The 11,610-nt window shown below is 33.7% G+C and overlaps 1 protein-coding gene across 2 annotated transcripts; it reads left to right on the plus strand.

The window, feature by feature from the left end:
• Positions 835–4,842, plus strand: LOC107630863 (angio-associated migratory cell protein; the record flags this gene model as incomplete). 2 transcript variants are annotated; one of them, XM_021119235.1, is given in 11 exon segments in its annotated part: positions 835–912; positions 1,221–1,493; positions 1,732–1,773; positions 1,841–2,027; positions 2,116–2,258; positions 2,334–2,481; positions 2,583–2,666; positions 2,733–2,848; positions 3,710–3,768; positions 4,141–4,231; positions 4,367–4,842. In XM_021119235.1, coding segments are annotated over 10 exon segments (1,209 nt in total). In that variant the 3' UTR covers positions 4,583–4,842.

Here is an 11,610-nt window from a genome sequence, read left to right on the forward strand (position 1 = left end):
CTACTCCTTTTTTAATTAAGAAAAAGATAAAAATTATAATAAAAAATAAAAAAATTATATAAAAAATTTTATTTTTATTTTAATAAAAAAATATTATAAAAAAATAAATTTATGCAGATTTTTTTTATTTTTACCTGAGTAAAAAAAAAAGAAAGATAAAAAAAATAGATATAAAAAAAGAAGGTTGGTTTTGTAGCGAATTGACAAATATTAACCCCTATGCTAATTTACTCCTACAGTACAAACGTAGAGGCAAACGGTTCGTAATTGCCTTACGCAGGGATTCGGAATTTGGTATGGTTAAAAGATAATCTTTATTTATAAAATTATAAAAATAAAAATAAAAATAGAAATATTATTTCTTACCAATATTAAAAAATAAAAATTGATAAATCACTATTTTTTTTTCATTCCTCTTCGTTCCTCTCCCTTTTTTTTTTAACCAAACAATACAAAATAATCATTTTCTTTCCATTTTTTTTCTTCCTATTCCAGAATCATTGAACTGGCCGTTCAAACCGAATCCAGACCTGGCCGGTTTTCACTTCTCAGCCCTAATCAGTAATCAAAGCCTCACTCTTACTATCTCTCACTCACCTTCACGCATATGCTTCCCTCTCTCAAAAGAAAAATCTTAGCCTCCGTTGCTGCTCTCTTCTTCAAGCTGTGTCACCGCTCCGTTGAATCTGGTCCGGCCATCGTCCCCACTGTTTCAGCGTCGTCGCAGCTCGTCTCTGCCGTTGCATCGCGTCGCCTCTGTTCCGCAGCCGTCGTTTGCTAGTGCTAATCTGCTCTCAGCCTATCCCAGTCTCGCTCTCGCTCTCGCTCTCTGCCTCTGCTTCTTGCGTCTCACCGTCTCCTTGCAACTCTAAGCTCTCCCTCAGTCCGTCTCGCTCAGCTTCATTGGTTAAGGTTTGCTAATTGCTTTGCTTCATATAATAATTATAATTATATTTATACAAATCAAAAGTTGAATATGCCAACATATAGGGTTTGATTCTTTATGTGATTTCCTCATTCTTAAAAGCTTTTTTATTGTTACTAGGAAAAGTCAATTATAAATTGTTGTTTTTAACATTTTATTGTAGCTGTTCAAATGGAGTAAAGCATTAACCTGCTGCTTTTTTATTTTGATATATTTGTATTAGTAAGCAGGTATTTAAATGTTTGAAGCTACGTTCCTATATTATGTGCCATCATAAGTTTTTCTAGTCACTTAGGTTCTACGCTACGTTTTGGACCCTGTACGGCTGTACTATCCTTCCATTTCTGTATAGAAACTCGTTCCTGACTTGCATACACATCGGTACCATCATTCCACAAATCGTGCCGAAAAATGAATCCTCGGCCACAACCGTCGCCACCTCACGATGATGACGACAACAACGAGGAAGTCTTCATTGACGAGTCTGATATTCTGCAAGAAGTTTCCATGGACAATGAAGACCTTCCAGATGCCGATGATGACCAAGATTCGGATCTCGAACATCTCGGTATTACGTTCCACCTTATCAAGTTTATCGAATTGTCAAGTTAACTAGTAAACACTTTAGAAGTGTAGCCCCCAAGTTGAGTTCGTGGTTTTCCCAGTAGAGAGTTTACTATGCTTAGCTTGGCCCCACAACTGTAGTTAAATTCTAGACTTTAATTACCTTGAACCTAATCGTAATTTTCATGCTTTTAAGTTTGTTCGTGTGATTTGGTGAATGATATTATCTGAAAATTTCTCAGATGAGGCTGATGATTCTGCGCATACGTTCACTGGTCATACTGGTAACCTTTCTAACTCTCTTTTCTTTCTTATTTTGATTTTTTTAAAAAAGTGATTATTCTATTGCAGGCAATAATGGTTGCAAGGGAATTTATGGTGATTGTGTGTGTGTGTGGTTTCTTCACTTCTTGTGCAGGGGAGTTGTACTCAGTTGCATGCAGCCCAAGCGATGCAAGGTTGGTGGCAACAGGGGGTGGTGATGACAGAGGATTTCTCTGGAAGATCGGCGATGGAGTTTGGGCTTCTGAGCTAAAAGGTATTTCCATAACACTAGAAAGATAATTGTGTGAAGCTTGATGTTGTGGTGCTGATGTACATTTTACTTTGTTGTTAATTCTATGCAGGTCATAATGATTCTGTATCTAGTTTAGCTTTTAGCCACAATGGACAGTTTCTTGCATCCGGAAGTTTAGATGGAATTGTTCAAGTATGGGATGTTTTTGGAAATCTGAAAGGCACACTGGAAGGTCCTGGAGGGGGAATTGAGGTGAGAGAGGTTGCTCGCTTTATTGTTTGTTATTGTGTGTGATTACGAGAATTAATTCATTGTGATATCTTTCAGTGGCTCAGGTGGCATCCGAGAGGACACATACTCTTAGCTGGTTCTGAGGATTCCACTGTTTGGATGTGGAATGCTGAAAGAGCTGCTTTTCTTAATATGTTTGCTGGTCACGGAGCTAGCGTGACCTGCGGTGATTTTACTCCTGATGGTAATATCATCTTTTCTTCTTGGTGCATTTTCTTCTATAAGTTTGTATTTATGTTACGCATGTTTTAAAATCCTTCAATTTCGTTTTACTTGGTGCCTTAGGGAAAATAATATGTACTGGTTCAGATGATGCAACTCTGAGAATATGGAATCCAAAGAGTGGAGAAAACATTCATGTTGTGCGGGGTATGTAAAGCTAACCCCATTTTCTTGCTTCTACTTTTGTGTAGCCTTGTAAACTATGATTTACAGGTCATCCGTATCATACTGAGGGACTAACTTGCTTGTCAATAAGTTCATCGTCAACCCTTGTCCTTACTGGTTCCAAGGACGGATCTGCCCATATTGTGAATATCTCTACTGGGAAGGTATGCATTATTAGCTTTTGCTGTGTTTGATATCCCTACACTGTTTTCATCAATCAACTTGTCTTGTGTGTCTTTGTTTCAGTTTATGATCTCTCAATAACTTGATAAAGCTTTTGGCCATGTAATAAAGTAATGTTTTAAAATTTTATTCATGTGGTTTCCATTTTCATAAGTTTAAGCGTGCTACTTAACTCCTTTGAGCTAATAGTTGCTCAAAGCAAAATTTGATCATAAATTCTTCTTATCCAGTTATTGATGCCAAATACATTCATCCAATGTATGATAACCTCCAATGTCAATCAAAATTATTTGATTGGATACGAAGCTTGATGGAATATTTTGGTCTGCCCATGAAGTCATACTCAATATGGCCTCTCAACGGCTAAAGGGAACCATCCTGTCAAAATATATAGGAGTATCACATAAAAAAGAATTGAGAAAGACCAGTTCCTCACAATTATTTGTTTATTTACATGAATGAAATTATATCTTTCACAACAGGAAGGAGGGATGCTCTATTTGACATCAACTTTAAGCTAGTTGCTAGCTTATTATGTCTCCAGATTGGCACGTTGTGTTATGCTTGGATATATGAGATTTTAGGTATTTGGTTGATTAGTTTATGGAAGTTGATTTATTAGAAATGTGCCTTGGTAATTTTCTTCCCTAGCAACTAGCAAGATGACGAAACTTGGACAATCTTTGATTCAACTGTATTTGGCTTTCTTGAAAGTATAGTTCTTTGAAAGTTGTCCTTGCATAATTAGCCCAGTAGTAATGGTGTAACTTATAAGAATCTAATCCTGAACACTTTCAACACTTTTTGCAAGCTCTAAGAAAAATGAGTATTGTGGTTGACAGGTTATTAATTCCGCGCCTCTTCATTCAGATTCCATTGAATGTGTTGGTTTTGCGCCAAGGTATGTGTTAACCTTTTGTGGCCTGTGTTTGTGCAGTGTTGCACCTTATGTTTTATTTGATTGGAAATAATTGAGTGGACAATAACTTACTGCGGACAAAAAATTGTTGTTAACATGTAAAGTAAAATCTGTGATCATTAAATAACACAAAGCAAAGTGCTTTGACATGGTTTCTAGTGTATCGCAGTTTTCAGACATAATTCCATCTTATGTTCAAGGAATGATGGACCACAAAAGACCTTAAATCTTGCTTAAGTATGAATATTTTATATTTTATAGTGGTGGTGGAGATATGAATATCTGATGTGCTGCTGGTCATTGTTGTCATATATGTGAACCATAAAGTAACTTTGTTCATTAAAATTGTGATAGTGATTCCTGGGCTGCAATTGGGAGTTTGGATAAAAAACTTGTCATCTGGGATATAGAGCATTCCTTATCTCGTGCCACTTGTAACCATGAGGTTTGTATGAATTGTTCTTTGTGCAAATGGCAAGCTCGTATATCTAGGAACTAACCGAGCTCTGGTTGCAAGCATACTTCAGCTTGAAATTTTAAATTGTTATTGCATGTCTGATAGAAGAAATGATGTGAACAGGATGGAGTGACATGTTTGGTGTGGCTTGATGCTTCGTATTTGGCCACTGGATGCGTGGATGGAAAAGTAAGATTATGGGATAGCCGGTCCGGTGAATGCACAAACACATTCAGGGGGCACGAAGATGCCATTCAGTCTCTTTGTGTGTCTGCTGATCACAATTACGTTGTCTCGGCTTCAATGGATGGAACAGCTCGCATTTGTGGGAGGAGTTAAAAGAAGTTTAAATATTTACATTTGTGTATCCTATGGTTTTGATTGAGGTGCCAATTCAAAAGATAAAGGAATGCAATCCTGAAAATTGCTTTTGAAAGAATCTTAAGATACTAATTTTGCTCTAGAAAATTTAGGACTTAAAGCTATTGTCTAGGATTATTAGAATGGAAGTAGTTGAAATTTTTAAAGTAAAGTAAAGAAAACTATGGAATGTATCAATATACGAGACGTTCAAAGTTAAAGTAGTTTAGTTTAGCATATGTTATTATATTGTGTTATGAGTTGGTCTTGCATTGTCGTCCAAATCATGAAGGTTTTTTCTCCCCTACTAATAGGGGTGTTTGCGGTGCAGTGTAGATTGGTTGAGGTAAAAAGCCATCTTATCCGAATATTTATTTCATATGCAGTGCGGTTTGAATTGTATTACTTTTTTTAGACAATCCGACCAATTTCAAGTAGTGCAATTTGAATTGAATTTGTGGTTTTTCAAATAATAATTCTAGCAACAAGAAATAAGTCTCAATGCAAATATACATCTAATATATCAAGTCTAAATAAAATATAGATTCAACATATAAAGAAAATTAACATAACAAATCTTAATAAAAACATAACATAGTCATCCATAATAACAAAAATAAAATCATCATAAACAGGCTTGAAGTTGAGAGGTGGAGCACAACTCAGATTCAAAGCACTCCGTAAGATCAACTGGAAATGAATTGGATCGAATAACTTGGCACAGCTTGGAACCTATAATAAAAAACCTATAATAAAAAAGTAGCTACATAGCTAGAAAAAAAAAAATCAAATATCATAATCACCATTACTAATAATTAAGGTCTTGATTGAAAATATGTAATGCTGATTAGTACTTGCTAGTTCAAATTTAATAAATATCCCTAATAGAGTTAAATGTTTTCCGTCCCTTGGCAAGTTGCACTCATCTTCCTCCTACATAACAAAAACAAATAAGAAGGTGAATTCTACTCTACTCTTTCTAAAATAAAGGATAAATTACCTCTTGTGATATATACAGTAATTATGATAAATTATTCTTCTGCCAGAGCTCCAAGATTCACGTTAATCGTTATTTTTTTTTTTTTTTCAATTGACACTATGTTTCTTTTGAAACTTGATAATAATGTATTTTCATCATCCCCACCAATACACCTCTTCTCCAATTTTAAAACCCTAATTCCTCTCAAATCCAATCACCATTTCCAATCAATTAGGTTAGGATTTTGAACTTGTTCTTACGCTTTCAATCTCTAATTTCAACGAGCATATCTATCAATTTTTCAGCTCTCTCCTTCCTAAGATTTTCTTCCTAGTATTTTTCTTAAATTTCAGCCAGATCAACAATGGTACTCCTCTTCAGGTAACCAACCCCCATAGCCTTGTATAACTATATAACAAAAACAAACCAAAATATTAGTTAGTCATAAAAACAATGAGTCAATAATTACCATTTTAGGATTTTTATTATCTGAATAATGATTGAAAGATAATTTAAGAGAAATTGAAGATAAAAAAAATAAAATAAAATACTTTTAATTTATCAATAATCACTGTATATGTCACAATGGGTAATTTACTCTTTATTTTAGAGAGGACATGGTAGAATTCATCTAAAAAAAATCTTGACAATTAATTTAAGGATGAAGTATATTTTTGTCCCTAAAGTTTGTCAAAAGTTTCAAAAATATCCCTAAATTTTATTTTGTTTCAATTTTGTCCCAAAATTTTCGAATTGCATTAATATACCCTAAGAACTAAATTTTAAAAAAATTTAGGACTAATCCGACCATAATGCATGATAAATATGTTTGATTTGCTTGTGTTAAAGGTTATTCTTGTGAAGTTATTCTTGAATTGGTCATAATCTTTTTGAAAAATTAGTCGTTAGGAGTAAATTTGATGCAAATAAAAAACTTCTAGGACAAAATTGAAACAAAATAAAACTTAGGGGTATTTTTGAAAATTTTAACAAATTTTAAGGACAAAAAAATACAACAATGGAGGATAAAAATGTAAAGCTATTTGGGTAAATGAGTTAAAATGAAGTAAAGGCCTCAATCATGTAAATGTACTCATACACAAAATATTAGATATAAAGAATTAAACAAGTCAAATATCCTAATTATAGAAAGAGAATAACACACAAGAATGAAAATAGTGGTTAATGTAATACAATCACACATTAAAGCTCAAATCTCACAAGGTTGTGTGTTCTAACTCTCATCTATGTTCCACAATATTTTTCAAGCAAGTTTAATAAAAAAGATCTAACTCAAATTAATGGAATGCCCTATAAAAAAATATCTTGAAAATTAATTATTTTGACTAAGCTTATTATGTGTGTGTGTATATATATATATATGATGTGATTGGATGAAAAATCAAAATCCTAAGTTCTTTTTCTATTCTCTATCGATCTAAATCATATGCATATAGAAAAGTAAACTAGGTCCGATTTGCACATTATTTAATTACAACTAAAAGATAAATATATATACAAACCATATTAAAAAAGAAAAAAAAAAAAGCAAAACTACCCAAAATAAAAATGTGCAATAAACTAAAGAAAAAACTAGAAAGATAACTAAAATATATGCAAACCAAAATAAAATAGTGCAAAGCTAGAAAAATATCAAAATAGTAAAATACTAATAAATATCTAGAAAGCATAATAAAAATCAAAATGCAAGTGTTTGAAATGAAAAATTTTCACCCAACAATCGACTTCTAGTCGCTCAATCTTTCCATACTTAAAAATATGCACGGTCCTCCGTGCAATCAAGACAATGCTAGAGTTCTACCCGACTCCACCTTCAGCTGGTGGATCTTGCTTCTCCTCCGAGAGGGTCTCTGGTTAATACGGTGGATCGATTGTGATGATGGTGGTGGTGCTCCTGCTAGGAGGCATTCTCTCCCTTCTCTATCCATTGCGGCATGTTCTTTCTTTTGCTTTTCTTGTTGCTTATGATTACTCATCCTAAGAAATATAGAACAGAATATATTAAGACACGTAAATTCTAAGACAAGGAAGCATAGATTGTCAGAATAAGGTAATAATCACTCAAATAAAGTGAATTAACCAGTTTGTGACATTGATGAAAGCAAGTATGTGAATTCTAAGTTTATGCGTAGTTTAGAACTCATGTACTAGCACTTGAAAGTTATGTCACAACTTCACAAAGTACACATATACTCACTTATTTTAATGTGCCTAAGATGCTTTAAAGATAAATATGCAAGTTAAAGCAACAAGAAATCAACAAGAAGCATAAGAACTTAGGCGAATAACCAAGCAATTGTGAAGTGGAAGGAGGAAAGAAAATTAATTGGATGTGTGAGTGAAATTATGAAACAAAGTCAACTAGAAATCACACTCCAATCAATAACATCAATCAAAGTTAATTGCATTGCCTATTTAACTAAAAAGTATTGGAACACAGTTGCTATGTACTTAGGAAAAGAAAAGAGGTTAGTTGAAAAAGAGTCAGTTCTCATGTAACATAGCAAACATGACCCTTAGAACTTGAAAATTTTTGAGAAGGGTAAGAATAAGCAAGCTCATAATCCAACTTCACAAATCATGCATTATGTCAAAATGAATGATTTAAAGTATGTGTAGTGCACATAATCAAGAAAATAAGAATCAACATGTCATCAAAGAATTAACATAAGCAATTGATGATGAATAAACAAGAAAAATTTTAAAACAAAGCATAAACAATCATCAATGCTTTCAAACACTAATATTGCAAGATTAATATGAAAAATGGAATGTTTCACGCCTAATGTAACTCAAACCAATTAAGAATAAAGAAAGTGAAGCATATGAGTTACATAGGTCAAAATGTGTCAAACTTGAAATAATATGCAAAAGAAACCTCAAACATGTAAAATGCGTAATTTTTGGTCACATAAAGATTGAAAATAGTCACTTCAATGCATTTAGATAAAATTCTAGGAAAACATGCCTTGAAGCAAGAGATTGACCAAAAAATTTTCATTAAAAAGCTTGAGGCCATTTGATAGTCATTTGGTATGCAAGGTCACATCAACACAGAATACATCAATAAGGACCTTGCAACACCAATTCCCAAAATGTAGCCCAATAAAACAAAAGCAACAAGTTATCTCAGCATAACAGTAGTAAACAGTAATTCATGCAACTAGAAAATTAATCAATTGGGCTTAGCACAGTTTCATAGCAATTCTAGCATAGTGCCAAACACTTTCATCATAATACCTCAGCTAAATTGACAGTCATATTAAGAATGAACAATACAAAACAAATCAACCAATTCTAGTAGCAAATTTAGAAAAATAGTAAGAAAACAGTGAATCCATCATCAACCATCAAACTCAGAATAATTTCAAACATATTACAGTAATAATGCAAAACTTATGAAACTAAATTAAACCAACAGCAACTAACAGTAACTAATCTGACAACCTAAAATCAACTAATCAGCAAACCAATCTAACTAAATAGAATTACTAAAACTAAACTAACCAAGCGAGATTAAACTAACTCAAAAGAAATTAAGGAAAAGAAAAAAAAGTAACAAAACCTGGACGTAAATAAGAACAGGGCAGAAAAGAATGAAACACAGGACTGTGATAGAGAAGAAGATAAACAAAGAAGAAGAAGAATGGTGTGCGAGTGCGAATTAGGGCTTTGCACAAATGGGCTGTTTATTTTGAATTTGTGCGTACGCATGAATTGGTACAAAATGGGGGTTGTGCGTACGCATCTACCATGTGTACTCATGGGTTGACAAGCATTTCACATTGATGCTTACGCATGGTGTACGCACAAAACCATTTCAGTTCTGGTTTGGCATCGTACGTACGCATAGTAGGGGTATTCAAAACCGATCTAATCCGAACAAAACCGACCAATCGAACAAAAAAAATCGATAACCAAACAAACCAAAAACCGAAAAAAATAACTTTTACATTTTTTTGCGGTTCGATTTGATTTTCAATTCTGGTAGGAAAAACACTAACCAAACCAGTGTTAGTAAAAACCCTACTATAAAAGCAGCCTCCCTCCATATTTCCTCTTAAACCAGCCGCAACCACCCCTACCAGAAACTCTAACTTCCTCGAGCCCTCTCTTATTCTCTCTAGCGCCGAATCTAAGCAGAACCTCCCCCTTCTTCTCTGCCATCGATGCTTGAAGAACGAAACTCTCGCGCGATCTAGAATTTTCATATATGAATTTCCGTTGCAAGTATAGCTTCTAGACCGACAAGAATTTCTTTCTTACAAAAACTTTGGTTGTCACAAGTAACAAAACCCAATAAAAAGTAATAACCGAAATATTTAAACCTCGAGTCGTCTTCTCAAGAAATTGCAGGGAAGTATGATTTATTATTGGTTATGAAAAACAGTGTTTTTGTGTTTCAAAAGGTTTGAACAAGGGAAATAAATTGCAGGAATTAATATATCAATATCTAATAAAACTCTTGGCAAGGTATGAAAATTAGAAGTCCTATCCTAGTTATCCTTATCGATGGTGGTGAGAATTGAGTATTAATCCCACTTAGTTAACCTTTACTAAAGTAAAGGAAAGTCACGTGGACTAATTAGTTTGATCTTCAGGTCCTAGCCAATTCCTAAGAAAGGACTAGAGTTATTGGAATTCAATTCAATTAGCAAAAATAACAATTATCAATCACGATGAGTTTGAAAACTCAAGAGTCTCCAATTAATCAATTAAAGCCAAGAATATAAAAAGCTAAATAAGAATCATAAATCTGAAATACCTCAGTTTATATTAAATAAAGAAAATCCTAACATGAATGGTTCATAAGCCAATTTGGCAACATAATTAATTAACAAATAAAAGCATTAAAGTATCTAAAAGTAGAAGAGAAATATAAAGTAAAAATAATATTGAACCTGTGACTGAAGATGAAATGAACTAAACTAATAGAAATCCTAAAATCCTAAATCCTAAGAGAGAGGAGAGAACCTCTCTCTCTAAAAACTACATCTAATCCTAAAATTATGAATTATGAATATATGATCCATTCTCTCCCATGAATGGATGCATTCTCCCACTTTATAGCCTCTAATCTGTGTTTTCTGGGTCGAGAACTGGGTCAGAAATAGCCCAGAATTTGCTGGTTACAAATTTTGTCAGGCTGATTTTCGTAGATGTGACATGTCCGCGTAAATCACGCGTTCGCGTCACTTATCCTCAGGGCAACTATGGTAAATTATATATCATTTTGAATCCCCGGACGTTAGCTTTCCAATGCAACTAGAATCGCATCATTTGGACCTCTGTAACTCAAGTTATGACCGTTTTAGTGCGAGAGGGTCAGGCTGACAGCTTTTCAGTTCCTTCAGTTTCTTGTATTCCTTCCACTTTTGCATGCTTCCTTTCCATCCTCTAAGCCATTCCTGCCCTGTAATCTCTGAAAACACTTAACACACATATCACGGCATCGAATGGTAATAAGAGAGGATTAATATTAGCAAATATAAGACCAAAGAAGCATGTTTTCAATCATAGCACAAATTTTGGGAAGAAATTGTAAAACCATGCAATTAGTATGAATAAGTGGGTAAAGACTTGATAAAAACCACTCAATTGAGCACAAGATAAACCATAAAACAGTGGTTTATCAACCTTCCCACACTTAAACATTAGCATGTTCTCATGCTAAGCTCAAGAGAAGCTATAAAGGAGTGAAGAGGAATGATAGAGAGTATGCAATGCAACCTATCTATGTGAATGCAACTATATGCAAAATGTTTCTACCTACTTAGTTAAAAGTGAATAAGTTCTTCAAGACAAATACAACCCACATTCCATTAATTCAAATCGTACAATAAAAAGCAAGTAAACTTGTAAGAAGATAGCTCATGAAAGCAGGGAACATAGAATTAAGCACTGAACCCTACTGGTAGTGTATATCACTCTAACTCTCAAGTGTCTAGGGTCAATCACTCTATTCTTCCCTAGTCATGCTTTCTCAACATTATTCTTCATCTAACCA

This window comes from Arachis ipaensis, chromosome B03 (assembly GCF_000816755.2).
Source record: "Arachis ipaensis cultivar K30076 chromosome B03, Araip1.1, whole genome shotgun sequence".
Lineage (NCBI taxonomy): Eukaryota > Viridiplantae > Streptophyta > Magnoliopsida > Fabales > Fabaceae > Arachis > Arachis ipaensis.